This window comes from Rhinoderma darwinii, chromosome 11, assembly GCF_050947455.1.
Source record: "Rhinoderma darwinii isolate aRhiDar2 chromosome 11, aRhiDar2.hap1, whole genome shotgun sequence".
Classification (NCBI taxonomy): Eukaryota; Metazoa; Chordata; class Amphibia; order Anura; family Rhinodermatidae; genus Rhinoderma; species Rhinoderma darwinii.
The window spans coordinates 41,658,999-41,682,524 of record NC_134697.1 but is presented as its reverse complement, the minus strand read 5'-3'; the positions used below and the strand labels follow the sequence as shown (position 1 = coordinate 41,682,524).

The following is a 23,526-nucleotide window of genomic DNA, read 5'->3' as shown; positions in this document are numbered from 1 at the left end:
AATATCATGTTTACCATTCAGCTTAATCAGTTCTAAAAATAAATGCAGTTTTACATTATGTGCCGGGTAACTCTTCTTTGTTGGCAATGTATAAACTTCACTCACTTCGTACCACAGCCACTCTATACAATGTCATTAACATTACACTAACCAGATTCTGTTTATTTGCAGGTCAATGTTTTGGGCAATGTATCCCTATTACATGTACGTAACCATGAGATTTGAATGGTTCGGCCCCCAGAGCAGCACTTCCAATTCTCCTGTGACCCTGGAACGGTGCATCATCAGTAAAAGTACATTCAGACAAAGCGGTAATGGTGCAGGATGAAGCAGCACCAATATTGCATTGTAGACATACGAATATGAATGCACCCTCAAAGGTGAACTTCAGACGTAATAGAAAGGTCTGTTAGACTTGTAAATCTGGCTGAGGATCTGTGGTCCCTGAAATCAGCTCTCAGGACCAACAAGTCTAACACCTCCTATTATTACTTGTGAAGTTCACCTTTTATGGATAATGCACCCCTCCAAGACTGCAGTTACCGGTATACTGATAATACTAATATAGGGGCTCAGTAATTCAAATCTCATGGTTAGACAGAAGTGCTTCTTTAAGATCATCCCTCAAGACTGAATTTGGAAGTGTTAAAGTAATTGTCCCACGATGACAGATTAAATTTTTATGTTAAAATTCACAAAGCAAATATATTTTATGCAGCTACATACATGTTATGGCGCCCCCTGGTGTTCTTTTAATTCCTTCTCAGAACGTCCACCTAATGTGTGTAGTGTTGTTGGACACACATGCTCAATAGCTCCACTGCCTAGAACCTCCTATTCACGGACGGCGGGGTGATTCCTGCTATCGTGTAGGCCAGCCAATAAGAATCGGTGACTAGAAGTGACTTATTCTTACCAGCCCTAGACAAATTAGTTGGATGTTCTGAGAGGGCATCAAAAGAGCACCAGGGAGCACCCTAAAAAAGTGCGCAACAGCAATATCAAGACACGAGAATTTTATTTTATTTTTTTAAATTATTGCAATTGAAAAAGTATTATGTTTTTCAAGATTTAACAGAGAATTGTACTGTACTATTTAATCAAGTGACAATCCCTGTACCTGTACAGCGGAACCTGTAGGCACTCTGTGTGCCAATGTTTGGTGCCTCCATGAGCAATGCCTCTCAGTTAGAATACCTATGTAATATTGCATGGATGTACCATGATTTTTTTTCTCAAGGAATACATGAGAAAAATAACACAACACAGGTCCATAATATAACCGATGTACAAATTTTTTTTTTTTCCTGAATCCTTCTGTCCTGGTCAGAGCTGAAATGAAAAACATTTGTATGTAGCTGTACAGTAAGTAGTCTGGCAGTGTAGTCTGGACCGCCCCCGCCCAGCTACAGAAGGCATATAGGAATCTTTAGACTACACAGTCACACACTGCAAGAGGCAAAGCTCAAAAGCTATTAAAAGTACTGTATATTACAACTGTGTTTATTTATTGGTTAACCAATGTTTTATCAATATAAATTTTTATGGTGAACCTTCACTTTTTAACAGTAAAATCACCCAGTTTACTGGCTAGTGAGTGAAACTACACAAGCTACTCGCTGTTGCACTGGAGCAATTTGCCAGTATGTAAATACAACCCTAATCGCAATGCAATTTTTTTTTTTTTACGATTTGGTCAGCGTAGAGCTGCTTTTGCTGTCCCAGTGACACAGGGAACACAGTCATCACTGGCGGAAGGACAAATTCCCATAACTCCTCATGGCTTCATAGTCTCTGAAAATGACTTATGAAGGGAGATTACTTATGGGGGGAGTTAGGCTTTCATTTGCTATACATGCACATATAATATAAAGATAGATGTAGCAGAGCTGAATGTATAATATAACTACATTAATTGGTACTGCATTATTTTTGCAGATTAATAAGGCAATAGATTTACCTGCAGTCCTATGTAAAACCGTAGGGAAAAATTTTCATATGCTAATGAGTTGTAAGAAAATGCAACCTCGGCTGTGCTATTCATGTAAATGTGCTACAAAATGCTACATTTCTTTTAGTGATAAACGAAGCCACTCACTACATTGGTTGTGTTGGGTGATGCGCCATGGTGCGTTAACTGAGAAACGATATTGACATGTCCCATGAAGGCAGCGACATGGATTGGAGTCAGACCGGACTGTGAATGAGAAATATAATCAATTTATTGCTATGTGCTGGTAATATTACACGAGATTGTTGTCAAATTAACATTGATGAACTAGGTTAGTAACAGAGGCGCATCTAGCACAAAATAATCAAGTACATTTACTTGGTCCCTGAAGCAACGAAAGGATCTTCATAGAGTCCCTATCCTGATCTTCCTGGTTCATGAAGTGAATGACAGAAGAAGGCACATAGGCAGAGCAGAGGGACGAAGGGAGCAAAGGTAGAAATGCTGATTTATAGCCACTTAGGATTAGTGTAAGGCCAAGTTTAAATGGAGGATTTTTCATGTGGACATATCAGACGTGGATTTGGCCGAGATTCATGTTTGCTTCGGATTTCTGCCATGGTTTTTCTGTCAAACCTGCTGCTGTTCTCCACACAGATTGGCCCCATTCGATGGGGCTAATCATAGTGTGGCTACAGAAAGCTGTTTTCACACGGAATACGCAGCAGAAACCGCATCAAGAAGTGACATGTCACTTCTTTTCTAAGCGACGTGGTTTTTAATTCCGCCCTGAAATATACGCCCCGTACGAACATCGGGGCAGTTTCCTATTAAAAACAACGGGAGGCATCTTATAAGTGGAATTTCACAAAAATTCCCATGAGGTAAACGTGTCTGAATCCTGCATGAATTTTTCTCCGTGTGAACAAGGCTGAATAGCGGTTTAAGTGGTCGAGCTGCCATTAACCATTTTCACGCCTTCAATTATTAGCGATCTTTTAGGGCAATGTTCACTGTGGGCAGGTCTTTGTATAAAGAGGGTGATTGCAAATAAAGGCCCTTTTGGGGGCTGGTATACTTTGGTAGCGATCTAAAATGTGGTAGGGTCAACCAGGTCAGAGAAAGTGATCGTAAACAAATACCCTGTTCAGGGCTGCTGCATTCTGGGTAGCGATTCAAATTTAAACATATACTCCATCTGCTACTCTTAGTGGGGTGTTACCCCCTGGCTATACCTCAACCCTGTTCCTCTTTTTTCTTTTTTGCCCTATTACACATTCCTGGACCCTGATGCTCCTGAATCGGTTGTACCATTATTAACCTATCAGGGTCTTCTATTCCTAACCAGGGTTCTTTTGTGAACTTTAGGACATGTCATACTTCTCAATACCTCCAACGGTTTTTTATCGGGTCAACGCAATACTTGTACTTACTTCAGTAACTGCTTGAATAGACGCCCCATGTTTCAAAAGAAGTTCCATTACTTTAATCCGGTTTTTCTTGCAGGCAATATGAAGTGGTGTGAAGCCATTCTGTTGAACAGAAAAGATCCATTAGGTGCTTCATATTAAAGCAGTTCTACTTCTCATACAGTATATCATTCCATAAGTTCAAGGTAAAAGATCAGGTATACAGGATGAAGAATGCCACTGCAATAGTTACAAGTCACAAAAGCCCAAATTTATTGCCTTGACAAATTTTGGTGTTCACTTATGAATATGGATTACGCAATTATCCAAAAAGTGGTTGTATCTGCTTTATGTAGGCCATAGATCCTCTTATAAATACTTAAAACTCGGAAGGGATTTTCATACAGTTTCTAGATAAAAGTTTGGATACATTTGGACTTTCCCTCAGTTTTTAAAGATCCCATTAAGTGCTCCCTGTAGGATCACATACATAACTTTCTAAAGCACAGCACCACTTGCATTTGTCACATTCTGATTTTTTTTTCAGTTCCAAGGGCAAGGATTCCCCAAGCTCAGCAAAAATAGAAATTTATAATGCTGCACGCCACTGAACTGTGCTGATGACTTGGCACGATGGCTGTGTACTCTGATCGAACTTCAATAAAAGCTCGTAGTTTAGGTAGCATGGTGAGGCACAAACATTTTTTAATTTTATTTTTAACACAAAATGTTTTGACACGTTCTTTGCAAATATTGAAACTTTATTTCTTAAAATTAGGACTTGTCCATACACAGGGCAGACAACTTTTTCGTATTTAAGCCCAAATTTATTGCCTTGACAAATTTTGGTGTTCACTTATGAATATGGATTACGCAATTATCCAAAAAGTGGTTGTATCTGCTTTATGTAGGCCATAGATCCTCTTATAAATACTTAAAACTCGGAAGGGATTTTCATACAGTTTCTAGATAAAAGTTTGGATACATTTGGACTTTCCCTCAGTTTTTAAAGATCCCATTAAGTGCTCCCTGTAGGATCACATACATAACTTTCTAAAGCACAGCACCACTTGCATTTGTCACATTCTGATTTTTTTTTCAGTTCCAAGGGCAAGGATTCCCCAAGCTCAGCAAAAATAGAAATTTATAATGCTGCACGCCACTGAACTGTGCTGATGACTTGGCACGATGGCTGTGTACTCTGATCGAACTTCAATAAAAGCTCGTAGTTTAGGTAGCATGGTGAGGCACAAACATTTTTTAATTTTATTTTTAACACAAAATGTTTTGACACGTTCTTTGCAAATATTGAAACTTTATTTCTTAAAATTAGGACTTGTCCATACACAGGGCAGACAACTTTTTCGTATTTAAGACCAATATTAAAGGGGTTATCATTAATTCAGTGTAATTGGGGGGTTCCAACCCTTGCTACCCCTATGATTATCCAAACAAAAGAACCACGGCCCCTTTATTGTTTATCCAAGTACCTGGCATTGCAGATCAGCGCCATTGACTTGAATGTGCATGAGCTGCATGTAAGGACAAGATAAACATTGAGGGGGGTCACCAATCCAAAGGATGTTATGGTTCTGGAAAACCTCATAGCCAAAGGTCTGAATATTCAAGTGTGACTGCAGTTAACCCCATTATATCTTGGGGGGCCAGGAAGAGCTATGGTGTTATTTGGAATTATTGGGACAATAGGGTGTTATTCTTACGACAGAAAGCTGCAATTGTGGTCCCTGTACCTGAAAACTGACATGAAGGGACTAGATGCTCATCAATGAATATCTTCCTGACTTACAAAACAGGGACTTCTGCATTCGCCTTCTTTATAAAGCAAAGGAACTAATACATTTTGGGGAAATAAAATCACCGGTCTCCTCATTGTTCTTGTCCTAATTAGATCAGTATTTCTCCAGTATGAGGACCTATACCAAATAACAAAATAGATCTCAGCTTCCAGATCCTCCATGTGCAAGTTTTGAGGAAAAGTGGCAGATTGCAGTATAATGGGGTTTTATGATCATGATATGTGCGTACATCATAGAGGGGTGTTCCTCTGCTGGGGACCCTCCTCTCTTATCCATAGTAGAGCCGTTGGAAAAAGCGGTTTTCTGCTCTGGTAGACTCCACATGACGATGTACAGTATTTCACGGTCACCCATTCATTTAAAAGCGGTGCTATTTAATATTACATATTCCCCGCAGCTTCCAGTGGGTATAAAAGTCGAACACGCAAATAAAGCAGTGGAAATCTCCGGCAAATCTGCATTTAGAGAGAGGATTGTTAAAATGGGACAAACCCTTGAAGTGTTGTCATGTCTGAAATTTCGAGTTATAGATGATGTTCTATTTAGGAGCATATTAATTAGTAAATACACTGATGTATATACTGTGTCTATCTAGCCCACAGAACTGTGTCCACGCAAAGGATTCTGAGCTTTGTATTCTAAAAACGGAGCTCAGACCAATATAAAGATATATTAAAGGAGTTTTCTCATAATAATTTGTCACCTATCCACATGATAGGTGATAAATGTCTGATCGGTGGGGTTCTGACCGCTGGGACCCCCACCAATCCTAAGAACAGGAGTCCCAGAGTGCCCTATATGAGTGAAGCTGGACAGCGCATGCTCGGCCACCGCTCCATTCACTTTCTGTGGGGCTGCTGGAGAAAGCCGAGTGCAGAATTTGTAGCTTATTTAGATTAAAAAAGAAAAAAAATGGTGTACAAGGGTGGACATTCGCTTTAAGGCAATTTAGAGATTACCAGTACTATTTACAAGAGATGTAATGGGAAGTTATGATTTCATTACCATTACCAGTCCAAATACATAGCAAACATTTTAATAGACAGGAAAACGTGAAGCTAAAAAATACAGTGAAACTATAGATAAACCCTTTAATGTTAGTACTATGTACAATGTGACCCATGTTTTGTCATTGCTGGATATTCGGTAATCACTGTGTACAGACAACCACATGATACTACTTCATAATTCAACTTGCTTTGTGGTTTCAATTACTGTAATCAAGAGCATTCATGTATAATGAGGAGAACATTGATTAAGTCAGATACAGAATTACGAAACAGATACGTTTCCTAAATATCTACAGTATATAACTATACAAAAACGAAGATGTGTATCTTATAAAATACAGCCACAATAACGGACATTTCCCTAGCTGATAGAGCCAAGAAAATAAAAAGGAGATAACTGCACTGCCGAAACTTAAAAAAATAAAAAAATAAAAAATAGTAGTTCTTAATAGTTACTCACATCAGCATTACTATACTGTAATGATTTTAAATGGGGTGTCTCAATAACACAACCAATTTGGCAAAGCACTTTTTGGCATATAAATGTTATAGAGGTGGATCACCTGCTCCGGCAGGCCCAGCCCAACTATGCCACCTATTACATGGTCGGCCATTTATTTAAGAATACAACATGCAGTCACTGCAGGGGATATGTACGGTCAGCCACAACTACCCCCGGCAATATTAACTTTTCGAGGGTTACAGAAACCAAACCCGTGGTTATCAGCTGCCCGCTTCATTTTAAAAAGGGGTTGTTTTTGTGTATTGTGGCAAAAAAATACATGTTTTAATATGTTGGGGTGACTTTTTTTTCTATCTGTTGCTAACTACTGCTTATGTGGAAAACATACTACATGTAAAAGATAAAAATAAAAAACATCGGACCTTTTAAATTGTGATTCATAAACATAAATTATTTTTTTTCCTTTTTTCCTTCCATTTAGATGCAGCGGGAAGTTTTTTTGTAAAGCTGAATTTGTGGTTTGTTTAAAAAAATACAAATCCATTTTATACCTGCTTTTATCCTCTTTGAAGACAATAGGGTAAAAATGCTGAAAAAATAAAGAAATGCAAAAAACATGCCAAGGATAGGGCACTCTATGGCAGTATTTTCCTTATGCTAAAAAAAATGCCTGGTTTAAACAGGGCCTTACAGGCTATGTATAATTATAAGCAGTCACATGTTATTCCACTACCTCGGTCCCCGCTTCTTCCAAACCTAAGAACATTAGATGGGGTGGAGTAACACAGAACTGCATGGTCAGAGTATAGGGTTTGTTTGTAGTCTCTAACCATGTACACGCATAGATTTGCATAGGAGATTAAGATTTTTTAAATTGTGTCCAAGTTTACTTTTTTTTTTTAGATGCATTAGAACAATACAAAAATTGGATGCAAATTGTAAATGTCCTTTAAATGTGCCCTCCCCCAATTTAAACATCTAATTCTAGGTTTATGACAGCCTTTGGCATGTAAATTGAATAGTATGTTCCACTAGCATTTACATATATAATTAAATAACATGCAATATATACCCTGCTGGTGCTAAATAGAATTATTTTTTTATATCTACTAAAATGGGTTATCCCATGAATCATTTTCATACCAAAAGTCTAGAAAGGCTGTAAATAGCGGTTTTAAAGTAATTTGCAGTTTTAATAGCATAAAAAAATACCTTTCCCGTCTTTTTTTGTTTCCCTGTGTGCCCCTTGGTGCTGCTAATCTGTGCTGCTGGGGACGGGCTCTGAGAAGAATCAGTCTCCTTGCCCCACTGGCAGCTGACAATATAGACCCTTCTTACTTTTCCTGCAGATAGGTAACATGGGTTGCAGAGTAGTGAAGGTATATACTGTGTGTCATCCACAGTATGCACTCCCTTAGAAACCAATGAAAATATAATGAAATAAAACCATTAAGACTGAGTGCATGGTTCATATCTGTTGTCAGGGTGTTGAGCTTTACAGTCCTAACAAGCTGTGAAGAAGGAGTCTCCTCAGCTATACTGCCATGCTACTGCAGAGGTTCTGATCCTTTCCTGACAAGCAGGGCAGAAAGCAGTTTCCATTGGCTTCTCTGCAGTGAACAGAGAATTGCTATGCATAGAACTGGCTGTAGAGCGCCTGACTAAGCATGTGTGTCCACCATAGCTATACACTTTAAACAGTGGCGCCATACTATGTAAGTAAATGCTGTAATACTTTACTGGATTGTTTTTTTTAACCGCATGTAAATTACTAATATACATTTTTATGATCTATGCAATAAATATAATATTCAATGGTGGGACAACTCCTAATCCAGGATTAGAAAAACACGTCTGCTTTCTTCCGGAAACCGCACCACACCTGTCCACAAGTTGTGAGTATTATTGCAGCTCAGCCCTATTCACTTCAATAGAGCTTACCTGCAATACCCCATACATCCCATGGGCAGATGGGCGCTGTTTATTGAAGGAAGCAGCCAAGTTTTTCTAATCCCTTTAATGCTTGTGCCTATTACATATATGTCATGACTTCCACACCCTCATATTATAAAACATGAGGTGGAGTCCACTGATGAGGTAAATGTTGCTCTCAGATCACAGTTGGGCACCAGGGTGATAGAGGATATTCCCATAAACCATAACATTAAGATTTTTGCCGATCCATCCTCCGGATTTTCCATTGCACAGCGGTGTTCCTGGCCACTCGGTGTGCAGGGAACTGAAACACTGCTCTATTAAACGGAGGTTGTGAAACTGTGAAGAAGCAACCGTGCTTAACTATCGCTGCGGCCCCTTAATTCTGAGAATCTGTGAAAATGTCGCCAGTCTGTTCCCCACTAAATGAACAAGTGAGGGCATATCATTGCTTATAATAATAGTAGCAATATAATAGTAGTGGAAAAACACCTTTATTATGTTTTTCTTTATCTTAAACTGCTAGTAATGACAGATGGAGCTGAGCTCTGACTAAGTAGTAACAAAAACTTCTACAGCTAGTTCCCACAGGGTCTAGACGTCCTGTTCCTGTCAAGTGATACATCTACAATGGAAAAAATATACAACTCCTATATAAACCATTTCTTATCTCATGAATTACATAAACTGCACGGGTCCCATCACATAAGTTATGAACTGTACAGTATGGAATATACGTCCTGCAATATTTCCATAGATACAAAACTTCTCACAACTTTTTGCTTAAAATAATAACATAGTAGAACTATAGGATTAATTTGATAAAATACCAAACAGAAAATGGGCAATTTTATACAATGAAATTAAATGAATATCTGATTATATAATAGTTTACGTCTGAAAGCCAACACGACTGTAGACAACTTCCTCTGGTTTTCGAGTTGCTATCCATTGGAAGGCCAAGTGAAAGCATTTAAAAAACATTGCGGATTCATTGCGAAGCCATAGACTGATCCTAGGGATATGTGGAGGATAGGAGACAATCTCCGGGTTCTGGGTCGCTTCACCAAACTCCATCTCAGGACTGGGACTTGCATTTTTTTCCCCTTGCTTTTTTAAGTGGCATATTTGTATTTTGTGACTACAAAAAGGATGTGTAAAAAAATTTGGTAAATCTTCAGTACCTAATATTCCAATGTAAAAAAGCGGACCAATGTCCTCGGCATCAAATAGACCATTATATACAACAGCCAAAGAACAACGGGATTGAGTAGCGTGTAAACATAAGCTAAATTGAGGTCATGCTGTTTCAGTCCACAAAATGGACACATTGTATTTGCATACGTCCACTTGAAATATAAAAAGTAGTTATTTGTATTTTTTAAGGTACAATCTTCTTGGTACTGCTAAAGGATCAATATTGGACTACATAGCACAATGGAAATATATAGTGATTTTTAAAATCCTTGACATTAACACACAAGTAACACGAAGGGTCCTATGGCTGTAATGTACCTCAATTATTTGTTAGTTCGGTATGACATGAAAAGAATCACACGATAACCTTCAGATAAGGGACTTCTGTTTTCTTCTAAAAAGTCATCTATCATTAAATGTTATTTAACAAGCTGGAAAAGAGGAACGGAAACTAATAAACCTGGATGACAGGTTGTTGGAGGGCAGGAGGGGGTGGGGGTTCTCTGTAAGGAAAAATAATCCAACATTAATACTAGAAACAATTTTCTTTAAATTGGTACTCTGATACATTACAAGAAATGCAAAATTAGGGGCTGTCAGATGTATGAATTCTTCATAACTGTAGCATCATACATAACCGGGGGAAGTCTATAATCTGCTGACAGATTGCTGGGGAAGGTGAGGAGAACTAGCCACACTAACACTAGTAGGTGCGGATCACTTCTGTAACTAGAGAAGTCACAATGTTATATTTGTATATTGCTATTTCTCTAATATTTGCAAAATAACTTCAAGGTGGAGGAGTCTATATATCTGGCTGTATCTTCAAGTAAGTGTAGCATACGATCAGTTATGTATTATCTTTCCTCAATATACGGTCATATGTACAGGGCTTCTTTCCTAAATTACTGTTATGTCATAATAGTGGGGGCATGGCAGGTGGTGCCACCAAGTATCTCGAGAACAAAGGGGTCCAGGTCTGATTTTTAGTGGACAGGTGGTACTATATGTGCAGTCAACTCTCTATTGAAAAGAATGGGCGTTATGGAAACCTCTGTGTCCTCCATTGATTACAACAGATTCACAGCCATCTCTCAACTGGGGATGGTACCAGGACCCGTTTGTTATGGAGATTGGCCATGATCCCACCTCATGTACCACCATCAAGTCTGACCCTTCTCTCTAAATATACAGAGCTCTGAATCGTTCAATGACCAAAATTTGGCCAAGGGCTAGTGCAGCAAGAAGTAGAGTTAATTAAATTTATTATTTACATTTATTTTCATATACACCCAACAATACCAAAGGAGAAGAAAATGTTAGGGTATTGTTCAGTTGGGGTAGCTTAAAATAGTACCTGATATTTTAGAATGACTTGTTGGAAGATGACATTGGTGAGGGCCATGGGCTTGGAACCCACTTATTTCTAACACAAAAAGTTGCCCTATCGATCACCAGATTCGCTTTTGGCACTGCTTGAGACAGAGGGCCATTGAATAACGGTAGAGATTTCTAAACTTAAAATCTTAAGCCACCACTGAATGTGTCTTGATGTTCTACAAAGCAGCACTGCCCGTTAGTTTTGGAGTCTTAGCTTTAAAGAGGTTGTCCGGTTTCAGCGCATGGTTATTTTTTGTATAATTAAAAGTTATACAATTTTCCATCATACTTGCTTTATTAATTTATCACAGTTTTAATGATTTCTGCTTGCTGTTATTGAGTAGAACATTCATTGTTTACATTTAGTGAATACAATTCTGTCCATGGTCATGTGATGGACACAGGTGCACAGCTCGTTACAGTATGTATATCAGAGCTGTGTTTTCTTACGATCCCAGCACCTGTGTGTGATCATCACATGACCATGGACATTTTTTTTTATTCACTGGAAGTAAACAATAAATGTTCCTTCTCAATAACAGAAAGCAGAGATCCTGAAAACTGTGAAGAATTAATACAAAAAGTATATTGGAAAATTGTATAACTTTTATTTATACAAAATAATAAAATGAATGTGCTGAAACCGGTCAACAATTGTGCCATGCCTTAGAAAACACACATTATGAAAATAATTCTGAATGGAAGACCACATTTATACCAATAAACAGGAAGTGCAACATCACCCAAGATGGGCACCGAAAAGAAAGCATCATCTTGTATCGCCACCCAAGGAGGTGCACCATTATAATATCAGGCTTTTCATTTTATTGCAAATAGGAAATAAAATTGCTTGACAAGAAACTATGAAACTAGAAAATTACTTAACGTGCTATAATTAAAATTAAATCACGTCAGACAGATATAAATAATAAATCACACCAGAAAAGCAAATACCAGCCACCGAGAGGAGAAGAACCTGACAAGACTCATTGACATGTATAAAGATGGAATATTTTACATTAATTAAGTTTTTGTTAACTTCAATGGTGTCAAAAGTTATCAGAATGTCAAAAGTTTATGTTTCTAAGTATTCAATATGCACTTTGCTTTTTCTTTGTTTCTTTTTTTATTAAACTGGTCTTTAGCTTGACAGGTCTTATGCTACATGTACCGCTACTTTGTGGACATAAATCTCTGTTTATCACAGGGTAAATACAGCTAAGTCATGAATATCTAGTAAAACTTTGTATTAATGTAAACTGACAACTGGTGCTGACTTCATAAAAAATATAACAAGAAACATTCATGATGCAGTCAATGCGTCATTCTGTGCGGAGAGCAAACTTACCACAGTGACAATCCAGAGACAAGGAACTACAGACACTATTTTCCTCTACCCAGTGTAGGAAGGTTACAATGACTCTATATGCAAGTCCTAATATAATAAAGCCCAATGGCCACTCCAGTGTTAATTATTTGTACGGTGACATTACTTTTTATTATGTCTGCATTATGTCTGAGCTTTATCATTGTGCTTATGTAGTTTGACATCACTGCGTTACTTAAGGGGGTTTTACACTGGGCGATTATCGGGCAGACGACCATTCATATAATGCTTGTTCCCGATAATTGCCGTGTTTAAACAGGGCAAGCGATCAGCAGATGAACGAGCAAACGCTGGATCATCTGCTGGTCGTACCGTTTTAAAAAGTAAAATATTATAGTTGTCGGCAGCACATCTCCCTGTCTAAGTAGTGAGACGCGCTGCCGACATGATGATAATGAATGGGGACGAGCGATCGGAGTAATGACCGCTCGTGCCCACCCATAGCTCCTTGTGACAGGAAAAAACGAGGGCCAATCAAAAATATCTCGTTGATTGGTGCTCGCTGCACCGGCCAAAATTGGCCAGTGTAATAGGGCCTTTACTGTGAAATCCCTATGCTCATTACGTCTGTACTATGTCATCACTGTAAGCATTATCTTTGTAATACGGTGCTGTGTTTATTATCCATGTACTGAGACATTACCGTGAGCATTATCCTTGTAATACAATGCTGTTCCTATTATGCCTGATCTGTGACATCATTATGTACAATAACCCTTTTCTTTGACTTCACAGTATTTATCGTCCATTTACTGTTTATTCCTGTTTTATACCATTACTTTGTGCATTCTCCTTGTATAGTGATGCACTATAAACATCATCCCTTTACAGTGACATGACTGTGACTATTATTCCTGTTCTGGTACTCCATATTGGTTATTATCACTGCTTATTATTTGTCTGATTGTGTCTATTCCTGTACTGTGACATCACTGTGTTTATTATTACTGTACTGTGACATCACTGTGTTTATTATTACTGTACTGCGACATTCGTATGATTTTTATCCCTGTACTGTGACATTACTGGGTTTATTATTACTGTACTGTGACATGCGTATGATTATTATCCCTGTACTGTGACATCACTGTGTTTATTATTACTGTACTGTGACATGCATATGATTATTATCCCTGTACTATGACATCACTGTGATTATTATCCCTGTACTGTGACATCACTCCGTTTATTATTACTGTACTGTGATACGCGTATGATTATTATCCCTGTACTGTGACATCACTGTGTATATTACTGCACTGTGACATGCATATGATTATTATCCCTGTACTGTGACATCACTGTGTTTATTACTACTGTACTGTGACATGCGTATGATTTTTATCCCTGTACTATGACATCACTGTGATTATTATCCCTGTACTGTAACATGCATATGATTTTTATCCCTGTACTATGACATCACTGTGATTATTATCACTGTACTGTAACATGCATATGATTTTTATCCCTGTACTATGACATCACTGTGATTATAATCCCTGTACTGTGACATCACTCCGTTTATTATTACTGTACTGTGACATGCATACGATTATTATCCATGTACTGTGACATCACTGTGTTTATTATTACTGTACTGTAACATGCGTATGATTTTTACCCCTGTACTATGACATCACTGTGATTATTATCCCTGTACTGTAACATGCATATGATTTTTATCCCTGTACTATGACATCACTGTGATTATAATCCCTGTACTGTGACATCACTGTGTTTATTATTACTGTTCTGTGATATGCGTATGATTATTATCCCTGTACTGTGACATCACTGTGATTATTATCCCTGTACTGTGACATCATTGTGTTTATTATTACTGTACTGTGACATGCGTACGATTATTATCCCTGTACTGTGACATCACTGTGTTTATTTTTACTGCACTGTGACATGTGTATGATTATTATCCCTGTACTGTGACATCACTGTGTTTATTAGTACTGTACTGTGACATGCGTATGATTTTTAACCCTGAACTATGACATTACTGTGTTTATTATTACTGTACTGACATGCATATGATTTTTATCCCTGTACTATGACATCACTGTGATTATTATCCCTGTACTGTGATATCACTGTGTTTATTATTACTGTACTGTGACATGCGTATGATTATTATCCCTGTACTGTGACATCACTGTGATTATTATCCCTGTACTGTGACATCACTGTGTTTATTTTTACTGTACTGTGACATGCGTATGATTATTATCCCTGTACTGTGACATCACTGTGTTTATTATTACTGTACTGTGACATGCGTATAATTATTATCCCTGTACTGTGACATCACTGTGATTATTATCCCTGTACTGTGACATCACTGTGTTTATTTTTACTGTACTGTGACATGCGTATGATTATTATCCCTGTACTGTGACATCACTGTGTTTATTATTACTGTACTGTGACATACGTATAATTATTATCCCTGTACTGTGACATCACTGTGATTATTATCCCTGTACTGTGACATCACTGTGTTTATTTTTACTGTACTGTGACATGCGTATGATTATTATCCCTGTACTGTGACATCACTGGGTTTATTATTACGGTACTGTGACATGCGTATGATTATTATCCCTGTACTGTGACATCACTGTGTTTATTATTACTGTACTGATATGCATATGATTTTTATCCCTGTACTATGACATCACTGTGATTATTATCCCTGTACTGTGACATCACTGTGTTTATTATTACTGTACTGTGACATGTGTATGATTATTATCCCTGTACTGTGACATCACTGTGATTATTACTGTACTGTGACATGTGTATGATTTTTATCCTTGTACTATGACATTACTGTGTTTATTATTACTGTACTGACATGCGTATGATTTTTATCCCTGTACTATGACATTACTGTGTTTATTATTACTGTACTGTGACATCACTGTGTTTATTATTACTGTACTGTGACATACGTATGATTATTATCCCTGTACTGTGACATCACTGTGTTTATGATTACTGTACTGTGACATGCGTATGATTATTATCCCTCTACTGAGACATCACTGTGATTATTATCCCTCTACTGAGACATCACTGTGATTATTATCCCTGTACTGTGACATCTCTGTGTTTATTATTACTGTACTGTGACATGCGTATGATTATTAGCCCTGTACTATGACATCACTGATTATTTTTACTGTTTTTTGACATCACTGTTTTCATTATGCCTGTAGTGGTGTATCATTCTGTGCATTATGCAGGTTCGGTGACATAACTGTAACAATTAGGCTGGGTTCACACGACCTATTTTCAGACGTAAACGAGGCGTATTATGCCTCGTTTTACGTCTGAAAATAGGGCTACAATACACCGGCAAACATCTGCCCATTCATTTGAATGGGTTTGCCGACGTACTGTGCAGACGACCTGTCATTTACGCGTCGTCGTTTGACAGCTGTCAAACGACGACGCGTAAATTGACTGCCTCGGCAAAGAAGTGCAGGACACTTCTTTGCAACGTAATTTGAGCCGTTCTTCATTGAAGTCAATGAAGAGCAGCTCAAGATTTACGAGCGTCAAAGACGCCTCGCATAATGCGAGGAGGAGCTTTTACGTCTGAAACGAGGCAGCTGTTTTCTCCTGAAAACAGTCTGTCTTTTCAGACGTAAAAGCCACTTCTCGTGTGCACATACCCTTATTCCTGCAGTGACATCACTCTGTGCATTTTCAAAGATATAAGTAATATATTATGTGCAGTGGTTACAGTTGCATCTAAGAACTGGTAGCCGAGTTCGCACAACAGCTCATCTGACACATACCAGTATTATAAACATGTAAATATGGGGCCCTGTTACAGATTTTGCATTGTGGCCTACAAGCCTTTAGTAACACTTCTGCACATTGTGGCCTGTGTGGCAACCCCTATAGTCAGAGAAAATGGGCACCTATAGGAAGACCAGGGCTGTGCATGGATTACTATAATTGTAATTCAATATTTTCAAATGCAGAATATATCCAAATATTCCTAATAATGGTATCCCACGCGTTTTACTACATGGGTCTTTGCTGTAAAGTTAGTGGATTATACAAATATATAGGAGAACCGTGAAAGCAGACATGAATTAAATGTACTCACCAATGCTTTGGCGTTAGGATTGGCTTTCTTATCCAGCAGGACTTTGGCGACCTTGTAATGGCCACAGTGTGCGGCAACGTGTAGTGCAGTTAAATAGTCATTGGTGACATCATCTACAGGAACGTTATGCATCAGCAAGAGCTGAACACAGTTCAGGTGATCTCCTTGGGTTGCCATGTGTAGTGGTGATAGTCCGTTCTGTAAACAAACAAGCAGGGTGATTTACAGGTGGAGCAGACTGGTAATCAAGAGTTAGGTTTCCAATACTCTGCTCCTATTACTTGCAAAATTGGGAGATTTGGCAGGTTTGCGTGTCTAGTAAGGACTGTATCTTTCCCATGCTTCTAGGTACTTTTACATTTGAATAAAAGACACATTGATAAGGGTAAAAGCATTAAAACTAAATTTAAAAAAAATGAAACATAAGTTATCCCGGAGTCATCTTCTAGTTTTCATAATCTTTTCACCTGTTTCTGAGTTATCTTGATCCTTTGTAAGATGCTGGATGACAACAAATAATGGTCACCATTCTAGTGCTTATAGGTGTAAATTTTGCCTCTGATCCCTTTCTCCTGATGCTCTGTGGGTGTGTCAGTCTTCACTGTAATACTAACATTCTATTCACAAACCAGGTAGATCAGAAAAAACTGCTAGCCCTCCCAGTTAGTAGTTAAAGTGGGACTGTGAGTAGAACTATAAGGGAATTCCTGACACAGCGCCTGTGTGAGAGTGGCGCAGTTTTGGAAAAATGCTGTAGCAATGATCAGATATTGCTGGCATATGTTACCTATATCATGAATGCTCAGTCCACTGAGGTCCGCAGGTCCACCTGCAGAAACCCTTAGCAATAATACCTGCAGCCTGCCATACATTTCCTCCTAAGTGGCTGGTATCCAAATGAATGGCTATCTACATCATACACGGATGGGCTGGGTCCACCAGAGAGAACTATTCCTTGTTAGCAGCTCTCCTCTCTGGCTAATATAGTGAGGTCCAGAGGGTCCCCTCTAGGATGTCCATATGCTGTTTTATCACATACAGGATAGGGGTATTTCTAAAACTTGTGTTGTGTTTATGTAGGTTCCCACCACCCAAAGTATGAGCAATTAGCAATAAAATGTCACACAGTGTTTCAGCAAGCAGAGAGTGGGAAGGCCGTCAATGTCCTAATTCTGTAGTCAAATTGACCCAATCAAGCAGATATCTAGGTAGTAACACACCCTGCTCCTCCAGATACTGATAAGATTAATGGCCTATCCTGTGGGGAGCATCCGCCGATCAGCAGAACAAGGCAACCCTTTCACTGCAGTACCTGACACAGTGCTGTCCTTACATTCATGCAGGTATAGCAGTACTGCAGCTAAGCTGGCTAGTCTCAGTACTGCTAGCACACGTTGCTGCGCTTGTATTTTCTGGAAACTTTTCACCAGCGGTCATATTATGTGTTCTATGAATGGTTAGAATTAATTTAAACTGGCTTGAAGCAGACCACTTGCCCGGAGTGCAGTACTCTACCACTTGTCTACTAGAATTAATCAAGTAAACTATGGCATCACATTAGTATAGTTGTGTGTGTGGAGATTGAGATTAGTACATGTTTCCTATAAATGAAAGCATTTGAATAAAGTTCGATCAAAGCCAAGTAGTGGGGGCAATCGCACTGACTAAATGGATACCGAAGTGGCAATCAGATAGCCAGCAATACCCCAGTACACCTCTGCCAATACTGCGGCATCATGAGTCTCCATACCAATCATCCCTATGCATAAAAACGTCAGCACTCGGGTGAATAACCCAGAATCCCAATGGAGCTCTGTGATTTGCTGCTAAGGAAATATAGAACTGTTTATGTAAGTGCGCTCTGCTGTTATTGGGTGGTCTCTCTTCTGGAATCAGGTGGTCACTCTGAGGATATAAACTTTACTCAAAGACGTTAGATAAATTGATGGAGTAATAACACAAGGACGAGTCTGCGCCTAAATGTTTATATGCCATGGCTGGTAAGCAGTTAATGGCTTTCATTATTCCTAACGTGGTTGTATTACAGTACAAAGCAGGCTCAACTGGTTTTTAAATCATCTATTTCCCATTAAGACCAGTTTGTTCTGGGTTAAGAGGAATCCAGAAATACGTAAACATTTGTCTTGGACAAACTTCATGGTACACGAGATAATGACACGTTTCAGGAGTGATTCCATGTCCGTGACATAGGTCTGGATCCTGTCTCTTCAGATACAAAACACTGATTGTATTTGAAGGGATTATCTCCTTATACTCTACAATGAGATGCTCAGGAAGCTTAAGGGCATTTTACACCGGCCGACAATTGGCCGATGCAGCGAATGCCAATCAATGAAACATCGTTGATCGGCGCTCGTTTGATCCTGTCACATGGAGCTGTGTATTGGGACGAGCGGTCGTTACTCTGATCGCTCGTCCCCATCCATTATCATGTCGGCAGCGCGTTTCCCTGTTTACACAGGCAGATGTGCTGTCGACAACGATAATATTTTACTTTTTTAAAACAATACGATCAGAAGATGATCGAGCGTTTACTCGTTCATCTGCTGATCGCTGCCCTGTTTACACATGGCAATTATCGGCAACGAGTGTTATATGAACGCTCGTCTGCACGATAATCGGCCCGTCTAAAACACCCTTTAGTTATAGAATAAAGCCACTCAACAAACTAATAGCAACCCTATAACTAAAAGGTAGCCAGGTATATAATATATTTGAAGGAGGATCCAAGCATTAGAGAGGAGTGAAACATTCAATCCAACATCAAATTTGATTTGCTGGGAATGAATATCGGGCAAAACGCGTAGTATCGATATGTGTTCTTCCATAGACGTAAAAAAAAAGTCTAAATATACAGATCTGTAATGCAACTTCATTGACTTCTACGTGGAGGATACAGATCTACAATACACATCTGTATACTGTAGACCCAGACCCATATTTAAGACTCGGTGGGGAGAATTCTGATTTATATTCACTGGAATCTAAAGTACAGATCCATAATCTAGACTATTGACTTCTCTGGGGAGAACAAGGATTCTGTATTACAAATCTATATATTTACACTTCATTGACTTCTGTGGGGAGAAGATGCCACTATACATTTTAAAGTTTATGGCCGTCCACAAATATCTAATGTCTATTGCCATCCTATAACTAGGCTTAGGTACTAGGGGGGCACTAAGGCGGCATGTTTGGTATGTTAATATGAGCACTATATGACACTGTGTATCTGGTTGCTCTAGGATACCATTTGTTTGAACTTTGTGTGCCACAATTTATATGGACATTGCATGACACACATTGTATGGGCTCCTTATCGTCGTCCCCCCATACATTCATGAACCTACTGGTAGTTTTTGGTATTTAGGAGGAAACCAGAGAATCCAGAGGTTATCCACTTGGACACATGGAGAACATACAAATACCTTGCAGCGCTAACCAGACATATATACAGTAGATATACCTAGAAAATATTTCAGTGCCCATTTTTCTTATAAGAATATGGGAACCAAATGACCTTTGCCTGTTTTTTGTAACTATACTGTTATAAAGTAAGGTCCAACAATGTGCCTATATGTGTTCATGAGAAGTCCACAGATAAATGTGTGTATGAAAAGATTGTCAGAGATGAACTCTGTATTAGCTGTTCACTCCCTTCACTCTCCTTTAAACAACCTAAAAAGAAAGGTGCCAGAAGCAAAATCTTAAAATTCATTAATCTGAGATGTCGCCAGCTCTTGTTAAGGACACGTCTGTCATAAAAAGGCAAATACTGAACTTGGTGTTTATACAGGTAACTTTGAAACAAACCTTTGTTTTGGAAAGTATAGGGGCTCCTCTTTCCAGCAGCATTTCCACCACTTGCTCATGGCCACTTCTTGCTCCACAGTGAAGAGGCGTTAGGCCATCCTGTAAAAAAGGCAAAACCTATATGTAATATAATGTATATTGCATGTTATATATTTTTTGCACTGCTAACTTGTTTTCTTTATTATGTCCATTCTGCACTATACTGAATTACAGTGTTCTGTTAATGGCCACATTAGCCCATCTGCTGGAAGTATGAATGCTCTTACACATTATTTTTGTGAATTTCCCTAAGTATATTTATTCTCTCTATCACAATAGTTGTTACAAGTTCTCTTTGTAAATACATATATATATATTTTTTTTAGCAATTATGATAGATGCGGGATAGTCCATTTATTTTGATTCCTCAATGATTTTAATTATATTTACACTGATAACGTAATACCTGCTCTGTCCACGGAGTGGCAGTGTTGCTCCAAACAATAATACTACCATATAAAAATATACCCCCTGGGATCTGATGCAAATCATCAAGCTGACAGAATTCACAATATTTACAGCAGATTATAGTTTTAAGAATATCTCAAATTTCAGCATCAATAACATGTTTAATTACTAAAACACCCACCTATTTTCTTGGGATGACAAAGAGGATGATTATTATAAATAAAAGGCCATTTTTGACATATATATATATAGTGATAGAACCGAATATATACATTTTACAGTCTAGTGCATTTGCCAAATAATAGCTTGAAATCCAATAAATAACATTAATAATGGCAGTAAATCAAGGATAGATAGATGATAGATGAATAGATAGATATGAGAGAGATAGATAAACACGACAGAGATATATTTAAGATAGATGGGAGGGATAGATAGATAGATAGATAGATAGATAGATAGATAGATAGATAGATAGATAGATAGATAGATAGATATTGGATAGATATTGGATAGATAGATAGATAGATAGATAGATAGATAGATAGATAGATAGATAGATAGATAGATAGAATGGTAGATAATAAGTCATAACCTTCATACATTTCACATGACCTTGTGCAGAAATAACAGCCGTATCGTGTTGTTTTTCTTTTTATAACAACTGAGAGCAATTTAACATGTGCACATATGTATGTAGACAGCTTTTCACTAATGTCACCCTCTGGTGATGAACCTTGTTAAGTCTCTAGTCAGTGGCTGTAAGCCTCCAGGGCCGTAGCATGCTGCCACTACTGCAGTAAGAGGGCTGGAAGGATCCCTATGGCAGAAGGGTCTTATTAAATATATAAACAGTTAACATCTGTAAAGGAAAGACTCGCAGCTAGATATACTTTGGGTGAAGAGCCTAAAAACTGCATGATACTACTCTTGTCCAGCTCCAGGGTTCCTCGGGAGCGAGTGAGATTACCCTGACAGCTTTGTAAAGTAAGCAAATGGCTATGACAGTAATACGTCTCCTCATTTAAAGAATGATCATGACCAAATGCAAGGAGAGAACTGTTTAGTATAATAGGTAAAGACACATTTCATCTGAATTCTTTCTGCCTCTCGAGTGATGACCTTCCATGGCCGTAGTCCAGAGGCAGAACATGAGACCTGGGTTAAACTTACGCTTGAACTATTTATTTGGAAAGTAGTCAGACATTCTTGCTTGTGTTTCATATTGGAATTATGACTATTTTATTATGTATCTATTTAATGTCAGCGATTGCGGAGATAAATAGATTTCCATAGCTCATGTACCTCAGTGGTTGGCAAAATGGAGTCAGGCAGGAAAGAAATCCAGTCTCACAGGTGATATCTCACCTCTCGGTCGCTTTGTGCTGGTGGGCGAATACATAATGCATAAAGCAGAAGACTGGCTTCTCTCCAAAAAAATCAATAGTGCAGCATCAGCTTTACGTAAGACATGATGCGTGAGTTATATGCGGAGTGCATATTCAGCACCACCGTCAAAGATGATTCTGCCTTCCGGGCGCTCTCATTAAAATGTATGATATCTGTGTGGCTTTCGGAGACTCTCAGGAGCTGGAAATACTCTGAAGTTGTTTATGATAAACACACTTTTATGTTTTTTTTTGTTTCTTTGTGCTGTCGATTTTGTAGCATGAACATTGAGAAATTTCCTAGGGAACCTAGTAGGGAATATTTGCTTTTCGGAATGGATCCAGTCATAATGAAACCGCTTTTGCCTCAGGGAACACAGATGAAGATCTTCCCCTATGTTCCGTGTTTTCCAGCTTACATATCATCACCATACGTGGACCAGATGATTCATTGCGTAAATTGACCTAACACCGCAATGAAGAGCTAAAAAACTAAATTTATCGGTTTTGCATCAGAGGTCATAGCTTGAAGCTCCTGGGCCACATTGCAAAATCTATACCAGCCCAGCCCCATCTTCGTTCCCAACAGTCACATGATGATTCCAGTACTGCTGTCTTCTAAGACCATGTTCACATGGCGTATTTCGGAGCGTAAAAACACGTGTTACGCTTCAAAATGCACACAGTGTAGTCCATTAAAGGCGTATTCATTTCGGAATTAAAAATCACAGTAGGGAAATACACCTTGTAAAATAGAAGTAACATGTCAATTCTTAAAATGTTTTACAAGCTGATTTTCCATTGACGCTTTAAAAAAAGCTTAAAAAAAAAAATACATCTCAAAATACGCTTTAAATGCTCAAAAACGCCCGGATACTAAAGACGGTTTTGTCCTGAAATCAGCCTTGTATTTTTTAACAGGAACACATGTCGTGGGAGCCTAATATGTGAGAGAGGCTTTGGGACCCTCAAGAAAAAAAGGACAGTTGTCTGCAGTTTTTCCTTTAAGGTTGTATTCAGACGCGGCAGATTTGTTGTGTCTCACTCATCGGAATGGAGCTTGCAGAAATCTGCGCTCTTGCTTCAGGAACAACCTCATCAGATGAATGGAATCTCAGTCGCAAATCTTTTGCGTGTGAATATGCTCTAAGGGTCCAGTCCTACGTGGTGTAT

General features: G+C 38.5%; 1 protein-coding gene across 17 annotated transcripts in view; it reads right to left on the bottom strand.

Moving 5' to 3' along the window:
- ANK3 (ankyrin 3) overlaps positions 1-23,526 on the bottom strand; it is a 520,456-nt gene that overhangs the window by 133,795 nt on the left and 363,135 nt on the right. For all 17 annotated transcript variants that reach the window (XM_075841157.1, XM_075841158.1, XM_075841153.1 and 14 more), the window contains 4 exons: positions 20,519-20,617; positions 16,685-16,882; positions 3,385-3,483; positions 2,099-2,197 (listed from right to left, as the gene is read on the bottom strand). In XM_075841157.1, coding sequence (XP_075697272.1) covers positions 2,099-2,197; positions 3,385-3,483; positions 16,685-16,882; positions 20,519-20,617 — 495 coding nt within the window. The remainder of the gene's footprint in view (positions 1-2,098; positions 2,198-3,384; positions 3,484-16,684; positions 16,883-20,518; positions 20,618-23,526) is intronic.